The sequence below is a fragment of the Sorex araneus genome, chromosome 9 (assembly GCF_027595985.1).
Source record: "Sorex araneus isolate mSorAra2 chromosome 9, mSorAra2.pri, whole genome shotgun sequence".
Taxonomy (NCBI): domain Eukaryota; kingdom Metazoa; phylum Chordata; class Mammalia; order Eulipotyphla; family Soricidae; genus Sorex; species Sorex araneus.
In genome coordinates, this window is record NC_073310.1 from 43,574,254 (window position 1) to 43,594,410 (window position 20,157).

The following is a 20,157-nucleotide window of genomic DNA, read 5'->3' on the forward strand; positions in this document are numbered from 1 at the left end:
TGGGGCGCTGCAGATCAAATCCTGAACTGCATGGAAGACAAGTGCTTTCCTCACTGTACTCTCTCGCCAGACCCCCATTTTGTATTATTTAAAAAAAAGAATTTGTGACCAAAAATTGTATTAACTTTTGGATCCTACAAAAACTGAATTTGCCTGTGAAGTCAAATGATTCCTTGTGGCATGGCAAAAATAAGCCTCATTATAAAATAAAAAAAAAATTTTTTTTCCTTTGCCTAAAGTTGAAAAACTGAAATTAAGCTGCATTTGTTTAATATATTGATAAGCTGGGCCAATTTTATGTGATCAGACTCATAGAGGTTATGGTTCTCACAGTGAAAATCATGACATCTTGAAGCATAATGAAATTATTGCAAAGTGGAAGTGTAGCCAGTGTCTGTGTCACCATTTCCTAGAGACTCTACACATTACAAAGCCCTTTAGTTTGCCTGTCAACAAGTAAAGGGGTTTATCTATCATTTGTACTAAGTTATCTCCTAATACATGGAAAGGCAGTTTAGCATGTCCCAGAGAAACTTTGTATTGAAAATAAAATTAAAAGGGGAGTATGCATGAGCAGTAAGGAAAAAGGACAAATCTTATTCCTGGTATGAACCATCAGTCACATAATAAGATGAAAACAAAATAATTCGACTACCAAGAAACCAGTCACAGATTTTAAAGTTACGAGATGAGAATGTAGTGTAATGTAGCATGTATTATGCTTTACATACAGGAGATCTTGGTTCAAACTTTTAATATAGGTAGGTATATGAGGGGACTCCCTCCCTGCCCTATAGCAATGAATTTTTTTTGGAGGGTCACACCCGGCAATGCACAGGGGTTAACTTCTGGCTCTGCATTCAGGAATAACTCCTGGTGATGCTCGGGGGACCATGTGGGATGCTGAGAATCGAACCCCGGTCGGCCGCGTGCAAGGCAAGCACCCTACCCACTCCAGCCCCCTAGCAATGAATTTTTTTTAGTAAAATCACCTAGCTCTAAGGCTCTCAGGACACACCTTGTGGCTACAGCAACTAAGACCTGGTGAAACCTTTACCTGGACCTATCCCAGACCAGAGAAGGTGGGACCCAATCTCTGAGAGAAACTCCACAGGGAACAAGCATCAAGAAAAGGTCAAGGTGGTATTCAAAGACCATCCCAGCTCTACCTCCCTTGGCAACCACCCTAGCAATGGACTCTTACCTAGCTAGAAAGCCTCACAATGGAGCAGATTGGAGAAACCCTATAAAAGCCACCTTGAACAAAGGAAGTGCGTGCATATGCTGCCAGCACCCATATGCTGCTGGTGCCCATGTGCCTGAGCACATGTGGTGCCCAAGCACATGTGTCAAACGCATCTTCCTTCTTGAGATGTGTGCTGGCTCTCTCTCTGCCTTTGGAGAAGCCCATGTTCTCTCTTGAGCATGTTCATTATTCTCACTTTTCTCTCCCTCCTTCCCCTTCTTCTAAACCTCCAAATAAAATCTGTTTTGCTTCACTGTTTGTCTACTCCTGAAATTTCTTTCTGTGAGATAGGACAAAGACCTGGAATCCCTGGGTCAGGCCTAGTACTGGCTTTCTTTTCCTATAAAGAGCGATTTTTTGCTTCAGCCTGAGTCTGCGGCTCACCCTGAGAAATTAGGTGCTGGGGATTAATTCCTGTGCTGGGAAGACCAAGTAGATGGCTACTTGGTGGAACTGGAGGGGCTCTGTGCCATGCTGTGCAGGGACACGTCCTCAGACTTTATCAGTCTTAGCCTCCCCAGCCTGTGTCGGATGGTGGAGGTGGATCGGGAGAAAGTGCCCTCTCTCTCCTCTCTGCCTCACATAAGCCACTTGTGGGGGCCCACCAACTTCACTTTGACACAGAAAATTCAAGTAAATAGTCACTGTCACTGTCATCCCATTGCTCATCGATTTTTTCGAGCGGGCACCAGTAACATCTTTTATTGTGAGACTTATTGTTACTGTTTTTGGCATATTGAATATGCCATGGGTAGATTGCCAGGCTCTGCCGTGCGGGAGGGATACTCTCGGTAGCTTGCCGGGCTCTTCGAAAGGGGCAGAGGAATTGAACATGGGCAGGCTGCGTGAAAGGTGAATGCCCTATCGCTGTGCTATCGCTCCAGTCCAAATAGTAAAATTACAAATAGGACTGTTTGAGACATGTATTCGTATTCATTATTATTTGTTGCACTAAACTTTGCTCTGGCTAATGCTTTGGGAAATCAGTTAATAAAAGCGGTTTGTGTGTATAATTTATACTAAATGACCACATACATGTTGGGAATTTAGGATTTTATTTAATTTTTTTTCTAGCAGAGGAGTGCAGTTACTTGTACTCCCTCGACCGAAGACTGGTCCGTCTCTATTTGGGGGAGGACATCCTCATCGACCAAGCATGCAGCTTTGGGAGGGATGCACATGGAGTGGTGAGGGAGGAAGGGGACGCCTGCCTAGCCAGCCAGATCAGCCGAATCAATCCTGGCGATCAATGGGATGACAGATGTCGCAGCTAGATTCCTCCACTCCTCTCAGAGAGCCCGGCAAGCTACCGAGAGTATCCTGCCCGCATGGCAGAGCCTGGCAAGCTACCCATGGCATATTCAATATGCCAAAAACAGTAACAAGTCTCACAATGGAGACGTTACTGGTGCCCGCTCAAGCAAATCGATGAACAATGGGACGACAGTGCTACAGTTTATCTTTTTATTTTTAAAAATTCAAAAATTGTTCATAATAATTTATTACATTCAATATTTCAATACCAATCACACTATCATTACACCTTCCCACCACCATTATTTTGACGTTTCCCACTACCACTCAAGCCTGTCCCACAGGCCGATGCTAGATAATTTTTTTTGTATTGCTTGTTATGAATAGTATGTCTGTAAGGGTTTATCTTCAACAACAACAACAAAATAGTATGAGATGGGATTCTAAAAATTTAAGTAATTGGGATCCGTAGCCATCTCTGCAGTGAGCTGGATCTGAAATTCATTTGTGAGTCTCTGGATCATGGGCGTTAATGTGCTTAAATGTGGATTTTATATATATGTATATAAATACATATTATACATATACATATATTATATATGCACTATATATTATACACATATAATATGCCTACAAAATATATAATATTATATATGTTATATATACACACACGTATATGTCATATGGGGCTACTTAATTGAAATCTTTCCACTTGGTATTTAGTTGAATTGTCACTCAGCACTTCATCTTGAACAGATGTGATTACTAATCATACCAGAACCAAGTGTTTGGTAACTCACTAAACCACACTGATTTCTGCTGGGATTAACTACAATCCAGACTGAGAATTGACTGGAGAGTATGCATGGCCAATTTAAGAGATGATTATTCAGTTAATGAGAAAAATAACATATACTGAACAAGATAATTCCTAGAATCACATAGTTCCCTGCAGTTGTTCCTCTTAGAGACCACACGCACTTTTGAAATGGTCTAGGAGAATTCTAGTTTATTGTACCCACAAAGAACTTACCTGCTTCTTCCTGGGACTGTAGGTATCAAGGACAGGGATCATGTGTCTTTGTGTTTTTTTAAATTTTCAGCAACAGTGCCAAATCGATGAACAACAGTGCTACAGTGTCTAGTTATAGTAGGTTCTCAGTAATATTTATTGGTATAAAAATGGAACACGGCAGAGCCTGGCAAGCTACCAGTGGCGTATTCGATATGCCAAAAACAGTAACAACAAGTCTCACAATGGAGATGTTAGTGGTGCTCGCTTGAGCAAATCGATGAACAATGGGACAACACTGCTACAGTGCTATAAAAATGGAAAAAAATTGGGGCACTTTCTATTTAAGAGCAGTCAGCCTGACCTTTAAATCTGGGGGAAAGGGAATAGTTTTTTAAATACCCAAAGATTTTTATTGGTTACATTGTAATTTTACCTGAGAATACTCTTCCACAATTTTCATTTCTTCTGCCATAATTTCTTCATTCTGTTTAACAAGCATCTGAACTTTCTCAACTGTATGTGAATCTTTCTCCAGCTTTTTCTTTAATGTTTCCTTTTCCTAATGAATGAAACACTTATTCTTAGGATGGATTATGAAAGATGCAGTATCATTGTTTAAAGAAAAATTCAAATAGTCCCTTTCATCATTAGAAGATCTATCAAAATCAGCTAGAAGTACATTTAGTAGCCTAATAAATATGGCAGCTGAAAACCTCCAGAACCCAGCCACAGCCGTGCTCAAGGCCACTCTGGAAGGTTGAAGTCAGGTTAAGTCTGAAGTAGAAACCACCATGTCCAGATGATCTGGTTTAACTAGTTAATAAAGAGTAAAGACTGAATTGTCATTAGAGACCAGAGAAATGAGGGTCTGGAGAGTAACTAGCACTTTGAGAGACCTAGATGTCACATAACTAGAAACATCTGCTGAGTTTTCCTACCTAGCCCATGACATGTTCCAGGCCTCTGCAGAACCATGGGGTGCCAGGGATGGAACCACATGTCTCCCATAAGGAAACATGAGCCTTAAACTCCCATGCTTTGGAAGAGGTTTGCCTCCATAACTTTTTATGTATCGTGGCATGTGGGCTCTGTCTTTAATTAGATGGAAGTTTAAAAAGCCAAAAAAGAAAAAAAAAACTGAAAAAATTCAGTGGTTGAGGGTCATTAGAGACTTTTGAGTTTCAAAAGCTGCACTGGGTTCAAAACTAAGGGAAGCAAAAATGGAATGGGCTCATGAGAGACTGGGAATCATAGAAAGTAAGATAAGAAGAAATCTTATGTTATCTTCTCTTCCTGCCTGTCTGCTTGAAATCATTGTGTTCATTGTGACCTTTATGAAGGGATTTAAACACATGTTTAGGGATTTAAAAATATGATCATAAAGAATATAGATGTGTGTTTTAAATAAGAGATAATAAATAAAAATATTGTTGCTTAAGAAGAAATCTTGTTTTTATCCCCCCATGGGATATCTTTCTATTTATTTGTTTCTTTATTCCCTTAACTTATAAACAATTTTCAAAGTACAAGTCTTTCATCTATTAAGTTGATTCCTAGTTTCTTAATTAATTTTAATGCAGTTATAAATGGAATTGTTTTGTTGATTTTATTCTCTTTAAAAAATAACAATTGGTGGGGTTAGAGTGATAGCACAATGGATAGGGTATTTGCCTTGCATATGGTCGACCCGGGTTCGATTCCCATATGGTCCCCTGAGCACCACCAGTTGTAATTCCTGAATGCATGAGTAACCCCTATGCATCGCTGGGTGTGACCCAAAAAGCAAAAGCAAAAAAAAAAATAATTGGTTCTGAAATCTTGAAGAATACAAAAAGTGTATTTACAAGCACAAATAGCAATACTACTACTTTTTAAAGTAATTGTGTGTGTTTTAAACTATTAGTCTCTTAAATCATGGAAAAAATAACAAGTAGATTAAAAACTCAGAATAATATTAGCTTTCATAATTGCCCACATACTTATTTTCACCAAGATTACATTTCTCTATACATTCCTTAAAAATTATTTTTTTTAACTTTAATGAATCATCATGAGATACAGTTACAGACTTACAAATTTATGTGGTTGCATTTCAAACAGTGTTTGAGTACCCATCCCTCCACTAGTGCCTATTCTCCACCACCAGTGTTCCTAGTGTTCCTCCTGCCACACCCACCCCTCCCCACCCCCTGCCTCTGGCAGACACATTCCCTCTTTCTCTCTCCTTTCGGGTGTTATGGTTTGCAGCATAGACATTAAGCAGCCATCATTTTTGCGCTGTAGCCTACTTTCAGCATGCATCTACCGTCCCAAGTGGTCCCTCCAACCATCATTTGCTTAGTGGTCTCTTCTCCATCCCACCTGTCTTTTCCCCCAGCACATGAGATCAGCTTCCAAACCGTGGGGCCACCCTCCTGGCCTTTCTCTCTATTATCCTTAGGTGTTATTCTCCTATTATGTTACTTTATATTCCACAAATGGGTGAAGTCATTCTGTATCTGTCCTGCTCTTTCTAACTCATTTTACTTAGCATGATGCTCTCCATGCTGATCCATTTATCTGCAAATTTCATGGTTTCATCTTTTCTAATAGCTGCATAGTATTCTAATTAATTCCTGAATAGGATTGGCAGAACACTAGATGAAGGACAACTATTTGAGCAAGCCGGATTTCGAAAAGGATTCAGCACGACCGACCGTATCCACACGGTGACCAAGCTCATTGAGGTTTTGTGAGAGTTCAAGATGCTGCTCTATCTAATGTTCATTGAGTTAAAGAAGGCCTTTGATTCTGTTGAGACTGAAGTGGTCATCGAACCCTAGCCAAACAGGGTGTTCAAATTCAGTACATCAGGATCCTCCTTGAGCTGTATTACGATTTCACCACCAGGATCTCACCATTCTACAAGAAAGTGATCATCGAGTAAAGAGAGGTGTTTGGCAGGGTGATACCATTTCACTAAAACTCTTCAGTGCCACCCTCAAGAATGTCATTCGACAACTGAAATGGGAAGGAATGGGAGTGAAGCTAGACAGCCAGCAACTACACCACCTCCGATTCACTGATGACATCGTTATAATAACACCAAACATTAGCCAAATGGCACAAATGCTGACTGACCTCGACCGTGAGTGTGGAAAGATCGGACTACAGCTGAATCCCACAAAGACAATGTTCATGAGAAATGGACTAGTTCCTGATGTTCCATTTGCTCTCAATGGAATAAACATCTCCCAAAGCAGCAGTTATGTGTACCTGGGTCGAGAACTGGACATGACAAACGATTTGGCGCCAGGAGGAAGAACTGTGCAGGAGGAAGAGAGTGGTGTGGAACACCTTCAAGAGCATCAAAGAAGTGGGTAAGAGGACGAAGACCCTCCAGCTCTGGGCACATCTTTTTGACTCCACTGTTCTTCCTGCACTAACATATGCCTCAGAGACCTGGACCCTACGAAAACAGGATGAGAATGCTATATGGGTATCCCAAAGAGGAATGGAAAGAGCTATGCTTGGAGTATCACATTTCACCCAAGTGAGAGAAGAAATCTGAAGTTCTGACCTCAGTCGACAATCGAGAATCAGGGATGCTGTCTCGTTTGCCAAGGTGTCAAAAATCGGATGGGCTGGACATGTAATGCGATTTGGAGACTACTGCTGGACTAGAGCTGTTACCGACTGGATTCCACGGGATGTCAAAAGAATGACTGCCTGCCCACCTACAAGATGGTCAGACTTCTTTGTCAAGACCATGAACAAATGGTTTGATGCTCTTCGTGTTCCTGGAGCGAGCAGATGCCACTGGGTTACACTAGCATGTGACAAAGTCAAATGGAGACATTACTAGCACCTGCTCTAGCAAATTGATGAGCATTGGGACGACAGGTGATACAGGTGATACTGATATACCAAAGTTTTTTTAACCAGTCATCTATTCTAGGGCACTAGGGTTTATTTTAAATTCTGGCTATTATAAATAGTGCTATAATAAACATGCAAGTGCAGATGTCATTTCCACTGTACTTTTTTTCATCTCTGGGATATATTCCCAGAAGTGGTATTGCTAAGTCAAATGGGAGCTCAATTTCTAGTTTTTTTGAGAAATGTCACCCCACCACAAGAATTGCTTTAGCTATTCATGGGAGCTTGTTGTTCCATATGAATTTCAGGAATGTTTGACCCATTTCTTTGAAGAATGTCATGGGTATACTTATAGGGATCACATTCAATCTGTATAATGCTTTGGGAAGTATTGCCATTTTGATAATGTTAATTCTCCCAATCCATGAGCAGGGGATGTGTTTCCACTTCCTCATGTCTTCTTTTATTTCTTAAAGTAGCATTTTGTAGTTTTGTTTGTACAGATACTTTACCTCCTTGGTTAAGTTGATTTTGAGGTACTTGACTTTCTGAGCATGATTGTGAATTTGATTGCCTTTTTTATATCACTTTCTTCTCTCTCATTATTTGTGTATAGGAAAGCTGTGGGTTTTGGGGTATTGATTTTATAGCCTGCGACTTTACTATACAAGTCAATCGTTTCTAAAAGCTTCTTGGTAGAGGCTTTGGGGTTCTCTAAATCTAGTATCATCATCATCATCATCCCGTTGATTGTCTAATTTCTCGAGCAGTCTCGTTCTAGCCCTGAGATTTTAGGAGCCTCTCTTTACTCATCCTTCCCAACGATGCCGCACTGGAGGCTCTTTCAGGGTCAGGGCATGAGACCCAGCACTGTAACTGGTTTCGGCATATGAATACACCATGGAGAGTTTGCGAGGCTCTCCCATGTGTGCCTTTTTCTTGCCTGACTACTATGGCAAGTACTCCCAGTACTACATCGAATAGTGGTGGTGAGAGTGGGCATCCTTGTCTTGTCCCTGATCTTAGGGGGAAGGCTCTTAGTTTTTCCCCTTTGAGGATAATGCTTGCTGTAGGCTTGTGGTAGATGGCTTTGACTATATTGAGGAAAGTTCCTTCAATTCCCAATCTGCTGAGAGTTTTTATTATAAACAGGTGCTGGGTCTGCATTCTCTGAATCTACTGATATGATCCTATGATTTTAATCTTTTCTTTTATTAATATGATGGATTATATTGATTGACTTATGAATGCTGAACCATCCTTGCCCCCCGGGGATGAATCCCACTTGGTCATGGTGTATGATCTTTTTGATGAGATGTTGGATTCTATTTGATAATATTTTGTTGAGGATCTTTGCATCTGTGTCCATCAGGAATATCAGCCTATAATTTTCTTTTATTGTGGTGTCTCTTTTTGCTTTGGTATTAGGGTGATATGTACCTCATAGAAACTGTTTGGGAGAGTTTCTGTTTCTTCAATTTCCTGGAAAAGCTTAAAAAGACTGGCAATAGGTCCTCTTTAAATGTTTGGAAGAATTCACTAGTGAATCCATCTGGACATTTTAATTACTGTTTCAATTTCCTTGATTGTGATAGGTCTATTCACGTATTCCAGATCTTTTTGGCTCAGCCTTGGGAAGTTATAAGAATCTAGGAATTTATCCATTTCTTCTAGGTTCTCTTGTTTAATGGCATACGAACTTTCAAAGTAATCTCTGATGATCTTTTGAATTCTTTGGTTTCCATTATTATGTCCCCATTTTCATTTCTGATTCGCTTATTAGGATTCTCCCTCTCTTTTCTTGTGAGTCTTGCTAGTAGTTTATCAATCTTGTTTATTTTGTCAAAGAACCAGCTCTTGGTTTCATTGATATTTTGGATTGCTTTTTTGGGTTTCCATGCCATTAATTTCTGCACTAACATTTATTATTTCCTTCCTCATGCCTGGTTTGGACTCCTTTTGTTTGTCCTTTTCTAAGATCTTGAGCTGTGTATCCAGGTTATTCATGTGGGCCTTTTCTTACTTCCTGAGAAATGCTTGCAGAGCTATAGTTTTTCCCCTCAACACTGCTTTAGATGCATCCCACAAGTTCTGGTAGCTTGTATCTTCATTCTCATTTTTAAGGAATCCTGTTTTAAAGTGAAGTTGATTGTGGAATAGAATGAAGAAAAGTCATAGGACACAATGTAGATATAAAAGGGATGTGCAGAAAGTTTATTAGGAATAAATATTAGGGATGGAAATTTTATGTGTTGTCAAAAAAAATTTAATGAATTTTTTTAAGGATCTTAAATTAAGTTCAAAATTTGTAGTAAATATGAGAAAAAAATCAGACCTAATTTTTCCTTTGCTATAAGGACAAGTGTTAGACTGGTAAGATTTTTTTCAGATTAAATGTTTAATTAGTCTGCCTAATGAGTGAAAATAATGTCAGTTTTATCATTAGATCTTTAATTTTTTTTTTTAAATTTTGAGCCATACTTGATGATGCTTAGGTATTATTCCTGGATCTGCACTCAGTGATCACTTCTGTTGATGCTCCCCTGAGCACCAACTCAGGGATCAAACCCTGCTTCTCTACACACAAGGCGAAGTCCCTGCCCATTGTACTATTGCTCTGGCCCCTCATTAGGCCTTTAATTAGGTAGGCTTGGTCTTGGTATTAAGGCAGTTGAAGTATGTGAAACTTTTAGCTATGGAATTTTGGTTTCATGGTAATCTTTGGGTTTTATATCTTTTTTGGTAAAACTTTCCAGAAATTCAAAATTATAAAGGGAAAATAAAATCCTGATTGGTCAAAGAGAAATTAAACATGTGAGATCCTAGAAGAACTTGTAAATAGTTACTGTCTTCCCAATGAAAAGATATGGATCAGGTCTACTTGGAATGATGTCTCATGGAAAACTTTGTTGCCTGGTCTTACATATTGTCAAATATATTCTTAATATATGTTTGTTGAATGATAAGATAGGAATTATAAAATATGCCCCCTACTCAGGGTTAAAAGAAAAATCCTGGAAAACAGGATTACGTTCAGTCCATAAAGGGGGGGATGATGAAGAATTCTGCAAACCATGCTATTAAGATGGAAGAGACCCAAGACCATTCTCTGTTCACTGCACTGATTTGCACATCACCGGAATCATCACTGGTCTGAATCTTGGGTATCCCTTTACATGGCAGGTACGAATATTAATATATTTGTTGATAAGAAAACAGCAACTTCAGGCTTAATCATATCTCCAGAACTTCTCTCAGGAAAATAATGAGGGTAATTAAGATTAAGCAGAATAGAAAATTTATTTATGATTTCTATTCTTGCTGTAATTGTAATGACTTACAATAAAGTTAATCAGAAATAAACCAATTTGTCACTAATTATTTGGCAGGTTAGGGGTGAAATTAGAGAGAAAAATGTGTTTCAGGAACATATTGTTTTGTGTGTGAAGCCCAAATTCTAGTCCTCTCAAATTTTTGAAAATTTTACTTTTTGCTTATAAAGTGGAACAAAACCTGAATTTATTTGATATCTGGCTTCAACTTTCTGAAATAGAGTTTCAATTTTTGGTGGTGACACTTAGTGTTGAGAAGTCTTACTGACCCTGTCTAGAGCCAGACAAGATGGAGGTGTGGAGCTTGATACAGCCTGCAGAGAGCTGAGTACCTGAGAACTTGTACCCAAAGGCCCAGACCCATAGTTCTAGGAACTTGTGACTAGATTTTTCAATTGACTTCCATTCAGACCTGCTTCTCCTCTGTGGTCTCTAGAACTGCCTATTATACTATCAGATTTAATTCAATGCCTCAACTTCCAATTCAATAGAAGTGGAAGGAAGAACTGTGGGGATTAATGCTGGCTCAGAGAAATTTAGAACTGAATTTAGTATTAGAAACCAACAAATTTGACGGTTGGAAATGCTGAGAATGTTTTTCATTCATAGTCCTAAAGAGAAAAGAGGGTGGAAACTTTAATAAGAAATCTTGATTTGCTGGTCAAAGAGAGAGTACAGGGGTTAAGGCACTTGCCTTGCCTGAGGTTGGTCCTGATTTGTTCCTTGGGACAACATAGTCCCCCAGGAACCATCAGGAGAAACTCCAGAGGACAGGTTTGGGCATAGTTCCCTAACACCACTGTGTATGGCCCAAGCCATAGCCACCTGCCCCCATCCTGAAATAAATCTTTGTTTGCACGTGTACATCAGGGGATCATGAGGGAATTAAAATTACTCTGATATTCATCAGACTGCAAATTACCCTTTCTAAAAATGTGATTCCCTGTTTAGTTTCCTATAAAAACTATTTCTTGGAACCATACAGACAATTTTTTTTTCAATGAGAAGGGGGTACAGAAGAAACCATTGTGGCAGTGGAACATCCTGGACCTTTGTAATTACACTGTCACACTGTCACTATTTCTCACATTTTACACATGAGAAAGTTGAGACTAAGAGATGTTACAGAGCTGCATAACAATGCTGGAATTTTTTACCCATACTTGTCAAATAGTTTTATTTTTATCTTCAAACACTGTTCTGTATTAAACTGTAAAATTTTAAAAAGAGAATTCCAGTCACACGTACGTTTTTTATTCTTTCTAGTTGTGGGCCAAGCTTCCCGACTTCACTTTGCATATCTGTAACCAGACTGGCTGCTTCCAGAATCCTGGCTAAGCCTCTATGAATATTATTCCTGGTTGGGAGAAAAAGTATTTAAGCAAGAAAAAATATAATATCAACAACAATAATGCATTAATACTCAAAAAGAATTATATTTAATGGTTAAACGAGGTTTACTCCAGAGATACAAAGTGGGCTTAATATTTGAAAGCAAATCAGTGTACTCTGCCTTAGTAACAGGGTAAAGAAAGAAGAAAAAAGAGCTGCATAACCATGTTAATTTAGAATAAAGGTTTTGATAGAATTTATAATAAAGTTATTACAGGGGCTGAGGAGACAATTCAAAGGGCTAATGTACATGTGTAAGATTCTGGTGGTTCAATCCCTGGGACCACATGGTCCCCTGAACACTTGGAGTGATTTCCTCCTCCCCCCCCCCCCGCAATATCCTACCTGGTGATACATAACAAAAAAACAACCAAATAAATGAAGCTCTTTTAAAAACACAGAAATAGTGAGTCAGTTCCTCAACTAGATAAATAACTTTTACTCGAAACCTACAGAGATTAGTATACTTAATGATGAAAGAATGGTTTCTCCCTAAGATAAGGAATAAGGCTAAAATTTCCATTATTGCTACTTTTACTGGGAACAGTACTGGAAATCCGTAACAAGGTATGACAATAAAATAAAAGATATATTGGATGCAAAGGACAAAATTAAACTGTCCCTCTTTGCAGATGATGTTACAGTTTATATAGAAAGTCCCAAGGGATTTTAAAAAAACTTACTCTAACTAATAAGTAAAATTCAGTAGCTATTGTATACAAATATTAATTGAATTTCTGAATGCTGTAAATGTCTATGTGCACACTAAAATAAAAACTATGCCACCAATTGTAATCACTCGATAAAATGAAGGTTGCATAGCATGTATGGGACTCGTTTACTTAAAGCTACTGATAAAACAAAATATTAAAAACATTCTGTTATCATAAATTGGAAAACAATTCATGTAGAGATGTCAACTCTCATGAAATAAGGATATTAGTTTAGCAAAATTCTTAAAAATCATAGTAAGATGTAAAACACATTGTAAATACAGATGTAGAAATAATATCAAATATATATGGGACAACAAATGAACTAAGCGAATAAAATAAATTTGGAAAAGAAGAATAAAACAGTGTAATATGCTGTTATAAAATACGTACTTGATTTAAAGAGTATTATTTTTTCTTTTTTTGGGGTCACATCCCACGATGCACAGGGGTTATTCCTGGCTCGTGCACTCAGGAATTACTCCTGGTGGTACTCGGAGGACCATATGGGATGCTGGAAATCGAACCTGGGTCAGCCACGTGGAAGACAAACACCCTACCTGCTGTGCTATCACTCCAGCCCTAAAAGAGTATTTAACTACAATAATAAGGACTATATGATATTAGCAGGAGGATAGACATAGTCAGTCTATAGAAATGACTTAAAAATTCATAAACACACACAAGCATATCTGATTTATTATTATTATTTTTTATTTTTTGGGTCACACCCAGTGATACTCAGGGGTTACTCCTGGCTCTGTACTCAGGAATTACTCCTGGTGGTGCTTGGGGGGCCATATGGGATACCGGGGATTGAACCTGGGTTAGCCAAGTGCAAGGCAAACAACCTACCTATCACTATCACAGAGTATTTATCACTCTGACCCCTCTAACTGATTTTTGACAAAGGAACGGAAGCAATAAAATAAGATTATTTCAATAACTTATACTGGAGCAATTGTTTTAAGAACATAGAAGCCTAAGACAAAAATTCACTCAAAATGAGTCATAGAAATGAATGTAAGCCCTTTGGACCCTGCTGCGGAGCGAGCAGGATGGAAGAGCCCAAGGAAGCGCCCTTGGACTCCAAGCAGCCCACTGAACTAATTCTGGCACGGGATCGGAGAACCCACGGCGGGCTGAAACAGTGGGAACTGGGCATCCCCCAATTCTTTTAACCTCTCTCTCTATCAACTCCTCCCTCCCGAGCACAGCGCAGGGGCCGCGGCTTTCTGAGCGCAAAATGGAGACGCCGAGCCTCCCTCTAGGTTTCTCCATCTCATGAGCACCATAAAAGGGTAAAAGTTTGTAGTGATGTTATTTCTGGTTGTACTTTCCCTGGACTTTATACAGAAACCCAAAACCGCGCGGCCTCAGCAGCGGCCGCACGACCTAATGTCATCTTAGCATCAGCAATATGTAATGGTTCCTTTTAAATGGGTCGGACTTTTGTGGGAGATCCTAACAAGAATAGTAAGTCTGTTGCTGAAATATTGAAGGCAATCAAAGTGGTAGCCATCTCTCTAGACTGAACTAAGCTATATCCCCACGCCGGCTGAGAAGAAATTTTCTTCTTTCTCGGGAAGAAACGCGGCGTGGCGTCAACCATAGTGTGATGTCCATTAAGCAAACAGACCTGGTGGCGTGGGAATGGGATATAAGGGGAAAAATTATGTACATGGAACAGTGGGACGCTGGTGGAATCTCGAGCCGGAGCCGATACCGGCGCAAGACCGTCGGTTCCAGAAACTGCTTGCAGACACTCTACTAGTCTATCAACTAAGCCAGAGCCCCACACCTGCTGATGACGGGAAATAACCATCCTTTTCGTTTTTTTTCCCCTTTGTCAGGCAGCGTGGCGATTACTAAACAGGCATGAACTTGGTGGCGCGGGGCAAGGGGGAAAAAGAAAAGTTATGTAACAAACAGCGGGACTTAATATCTCTATATCCTTAGCAATGGAGAACTATCAAATGCCTCCTTGGCAATAGGACTGTCTTTTTCTTTTTTGGGGGAAATCCCAACAACGGTAGTGAGTTGTGTGTTGAAACATGGAATGTAATCGAGATAAAGCGTAAACAAAGTGAAACTTATCACTTACAAGGGTGGGGACTGGGGAGGTGGGAGGGGGCGGCAGGTATACTGGGGGGGTTGGTGATGGAAGATGGGCACTGGTGAAGGGAAGGGTGTTTGAGTATTGTATAACTGACATAATCCTGAGAACTATGTAACCCTCCACATGGTAATTCAATAAAATTAAAAAAAAAAGAAATGAATGTAATTATTTTATTTTATTTTTTTGCTTTTTGAGTCACACCTGGCGATGCACAGGGGTATTACTTGCTTTGCACTCAAGAATCACTCCTGGCAGTGCTCAGGGGACCATATAGGATGCTGGGAATTGAACCCAGGTCGGCCGCGTGCAAGGCAAACGCCCTACCTGCTGTGCTATTGCTCCAGCCCCGAAATAAATGTAAAAGATAAAAATATAGCAATTTTAGAAGAAAACATAGGAGAAAATCCTGTAGGATCTATGGCTTTGTGAAGCTTTTTAGACAGGATAAGGGAAACATAATCAATAGGATCTCCTGACTTGCGGGAATAAACAATTTGCACAGAACTGAATAAGATTAGTTATATGAATACTCGCATGATTCCATTTAGCGTCACTGCATTCAAAGACTATAACAACAGTGCTAAATGTCACCAATGCAGAATGTTCCACCTGGCCTTAACAAAGCTGAGTACAATGAGACTTCAACCTCCTATTTTCCAAGTGCTGCGATTGAGGTTGCTTTCTATGTCAGGCCTATACTTGTTTGCCACACAAAAACTACTTTAAACTCTTTTTTGTGAGTGGCAATAAAAATTTTATTGCCCTGGTTTCCTTGCTAGCCTTTGGAGAATATGTGATTGCCAATGACTCTTACTTAATTTGCCTTAATAGTTTTAACTGACTCGACTCCAGACTGGAAACCTATCCGGAGTCTATCTTTCAAGAGACAGTCATGGCCATGGTCATTTTCATCCAAATGCCTAAAATATTTAGAATAAATTTGGCTCAAGCCCCAGTGAGAATAATTAATCAGAATGGCTGAGTTTCTTATTAGAGTGTCCTATTCTTTCTTCACTGGTTATATGGCAAGTGAAAGGATGGGGTTACTCACTACCCATGCTAGAAAATTTTCCACAGCTCCACATAGATCCTGGATGCTTCAACCACCTTCATTCATAATTTTCTCTTAAGCAGAGGCCTGGGCTGGAGTGATAGCACAGTGGGTAGGGCATTTGCCTTGCACGCGGTCGATCTGGGTTCAATTCCTCCGCCCCTCTTGGAGAGCCCAGCAAGCTACCAAAAGTACTTTGCCTGCACGGCAGAGCCTGGCAAGATACCGTGGCATATTCGATATGCCAAAAACTATAACAATAAGTCTCACAATGGAGACGTTATAGGTGCCCGCTTGAGCAAATCGATGAGCAACAGAATGACAGTGATACAGTGAGAGTGAAGCAGAGGCCTATTGCTACCATTTTTTATCTTGCTTATTTATTTTATCTCTCTCCAAAGAAAATATCAAATGCATAAAAAAATAAAGAAATGTGGCTCATCTAGGTCTTAGCAACTAGATCCATCTGGAACAGGTTTTAGCAGATGCTGCAGGGTCATTTCTTCCTCACTGCATCTTCTAAGGAGACTGTCCTGAGAAGTTTTTCAATATCTGCTGTGTTCTGATCCCATACCCTTCCCCCGTCATAGCCAAAGGTGCTAAAATTGCCTGGCCATGGCAAGATTTGGATTTCTCCACCACAGGAAGACAATGTCGTATCATCTGTCTCCATGTTGTTTCATGGGAAACGAGGAGAGGCGCCTTTGGTTGCTTGTTTCATTGTCCATGTGTATACTAAACTGAATCTAACAAGGGCTCATTGCTGTTTTGCTGGCTGCCTCAGCCAGCCTTGCCTTAATGGAGTCGCTCACTGCGAAGAGAGCACTCCAGCTTGACTATTTAAATGTCTCCTGCAGTTTTTGCCTTTTTGCCGTCACTGAAAAGTCAAACTTGGGCTTACTATAGAGCATCTACTTCTCTTTACCAACATTTATGCTTTTGGTTTGGTCTCTCTCTTACCTCCGTGCTTGTAATTCCTGCCTTTGTGATTTCAGAATGTGTGCAAAAGTTTCAATGAATTTTAAGTAGGTACTGGGAAAGATATGATAATGCCTTCCAGTTTCTTTAAAGTATTTTGTGCTCAATTCTTTCACACTTGTGTAGATTTGGACACACGTTGTTGCAAGTTTTTCTTGTAAGTTCTGAAAAGTCATTTTTAAGGATTAAGAGAAAGCAGTCCAAAAATACATAGAACAACAACATTTAAATCATGTAAAGAGCTTAAAATAGTTTATTATTTTTGAGGTGTGGAGATTTAGAAAAGGTCCTGCATTAATGGAACCAAGAATATGGATTTCTTCTGTTTCCTTTGGGCTACACCTGGCTGTGGTTAGAGCTTACTCATGGCTCTGAGATCAGGGATTACGCCTGGCAGTGCCTGGGCAACCATATGTGGTGCCTGAGATTGAACCTAGGTCAGCTGCATGCAAGGCAAGTGCTTCACCTGCTGTGCATTCTCCCCAGCCCAAACATAGTATACTTAATGTTAATAATAGTGACAGATCAGAACTCTTTACCTCATTCAAGGATTTAATGTACTGGTTGGAGAAAATGGTTAAAGATTACAGCATATTTCCCTGCTTCCAATATTCCTTTCTCAAAATACTATGAATAGCAAGGTCATTAAGTAATGACCGTGAATAAAATAAAACTGTGAAAATGTAAGGGTTCAAAGGAGATATACATATATATCATACATATATCTAGTGGAAAAAACAAAAGAAAAATGAATGTCCCTTAAACTTTCTTTGCCTTTGTTTCTAATTTTTTTTTCTGGCTACATCCTGTGGTACTCGGGTACTACCTCCAGCTCAGGGCTTGGGGGTTGTTCTTGGCAGTGCTTGGGGGACCATGATGTGACCACTCTGTGAGTATGATCAGGTGATGGATTCCTGATCTCTCCAGAACCCTCCTACCAGAACTTTGCTTAGCTTTGAACCTAACATGGTTAGGTCACCATGGTTACCTATCTCCAATCCAGCAAGCTAGTGAATCTTTTGGTTGCTTTGAAGTCACTTACATTTTCTTCCTGCTATCATGTCTCTTTCTTCCTGCCCTTTGCATTCTGGGAGTGCTTAGACAATGATACAAGCCCCTTTCTAGGTCCTACACCAAATTTCATGCCTTAATGAATTTTTATATTTGTCTGCACCCTAGAGGATCTTCAGGCAGATAAATCACTTAGGTGTGGTTTTAATTATGAGTTAGTTTTGTGCATAACTCTCATTTCTTTGTACTTTTTGGTTGTAGCCAAGATAGATAATTTTATAAGGAATACACAGAAAGTTGCAACCTTCATACCATGACTAGTATGCAAAATGGAAGTCATTTTCCTTTATGGAAATCTGCTTTTCCCTATTGGGGCAGAATAGTAAAGAGACTCAAGCAGTAAGGAATCTAGTAAGCATTGAAACTGGGTAAATTAGCCAGCAAAAAAGGGGAATTAATCAAGTCAAGATAAACAAATTATCTATTTCATAATTTTGCCTAGTTATCAATTTTTCCCACCTAGCATTCTTTGATATTTAGACACTGTGTTATTTAATCCTGTTAAGTTATCTGGAAATTTCATTCTCATTAGATTTTTTTTGGGAGATGGGGTGGGGTGGTATCACAACTGGATGGGAACAAATCCAGGTTGGCTCTATGCAAGGCAAATGCCTTACCCAGTGAATTATTTCCACGACCCCATTTGCATTAGATTTTTAAAAGAGAAGTCTTACTTACCTCTCTTTCCTCAAAATCCACACTTTCTTTTAAGAAAGTGTTGGTTACAAAAAGGAGAGCTTCTTCATTCCATTTCTCATACCAGTCAATTGTGCAGGCACTTATGATAGAAGAATATTGTTTACAACGATAATGAAATTTAGGTTCTGTAGGATTCATTGTTAAAAAGATATGAAGATTTTTATATACTCTCTGAAAATTAATAAAAATATAAGTTGACAAAATACCATCCATTGCTTTGGGAAAACATTATATTTAATATTGCACTTAAAATTTATTAAACTCTTGCTTTAATAGGTGGAATAGAGACTGATCAGTTATTTGTTGAGTTTCTGCCCTACCCAGAGACTTTCCAAGATAAAAGGACAAGTCCTACAGAGTTCTGAAGAAATTAACCAGGTTCTTCTCTTGTGAAACCCTACCCTTTTAGCTTCCCGTGGCTGGGCTGGGTAGAAGCACTGAACAGCCAGTGCCTGTACAAATTCTTAGAATGTGTTCTGAACAGAAGGATGTAATATACCAGATATTATTGGGTTTGACACTTTAACTCTTTCCTCTTAGGTGGTGTCACTTAAATGCAGAAACTCAAAGTGAGAAAATGAGATGAGTTCAAACTGGAAGATACAGAGAGAAGCACGGGTAAGGCAACAGGCGGAGTTTTAATAGCTTATCTCTGAGAGGGCATCTAAACAGCATTAATTCCTATTCAAAAGAGAAGTGACATTTAGAATGGACTCAGCAATACGGCGCCTGTGAGAGATTAGATCAATAAGGCCTTTATGACTGACCAATAGCTTAATGAAGACACCAAACTAAAATATTCATGAGAAAGTACCACAGGTCAACTTATTTCTTTCTGGTACCAATTTCTGCCTACCATATATGGTCAAATTCATATGCCACCACATATGGTGGCAGGATTTATTTGATAAAGCCAAGACTTATAAAAAGTACCTTTTGGAAGAATGTAAGTAAAGATTCTCTGTTGTTACTGCAACCAGACTGCTCAGCGAAGGTTAGAATCCTTGGGACAATAGAGTCCAGCTCTTCATTTTCAAAGAAATCAGGCATTTTCCCCAAATTGATAACGCTCTTCAGATCTTCCAGAAATGACTCCTTCAATGAAGCATAGTTAAGAGAAGTATTTGTAGGGCTGGAGTGATGGTATAGTGGGTAGGGTACTTGCCTTGCAAAGGCTGACCTGGGCTCAATCCCCAGCACCATTTGTTTCCTGAGCTCAGGGATCCAGGAGTGATCCCTGAGCTCAGAGTCAGGAGTAAACCCTGAACACCTCTGAGAATGGCTCCAAAAATTAAACTAAAATTATTCCTATAATTTGTTTTAAGCACACCAAGTTGAGAAAACAATAGTGTTTAAAGAAGAATAAAATTAGGGGCTGAAGTGATACAGTGGGTTTTGCCAACCTGGGTTCGATTCACAGAACCCCATA

General features: G+C 39.4%; 1 protein-coding gene across 1 annotated transcript in view; it reads right to left on the reverse strand.

The window, feature by feature from the left end:
- The window catches only part of DNAH14 (dynein axonemal heavy chain 14), a 311,036-nt gene that overhangs the window by 99,677 nt on the left and 191,202 nt on the right, over window positions 1-20,157 (reverse strand). Inside the window, 5 exon segments of the mRNA XM_055117878.1 lie at window positions 3,949-4,074; window positions 11,954-12,062; window positions 16,941-17,122; window positions 18,708-18,899; window positions 19,662-19,823. Coding sequence (XP_054973853.1) covers window positions 3,949-4,074; window positions 11,954-12,062; window positions 16,941-17,122; window positions 18,708-18,899; window positions 19,662-19,823 — 771 coding nt within the window.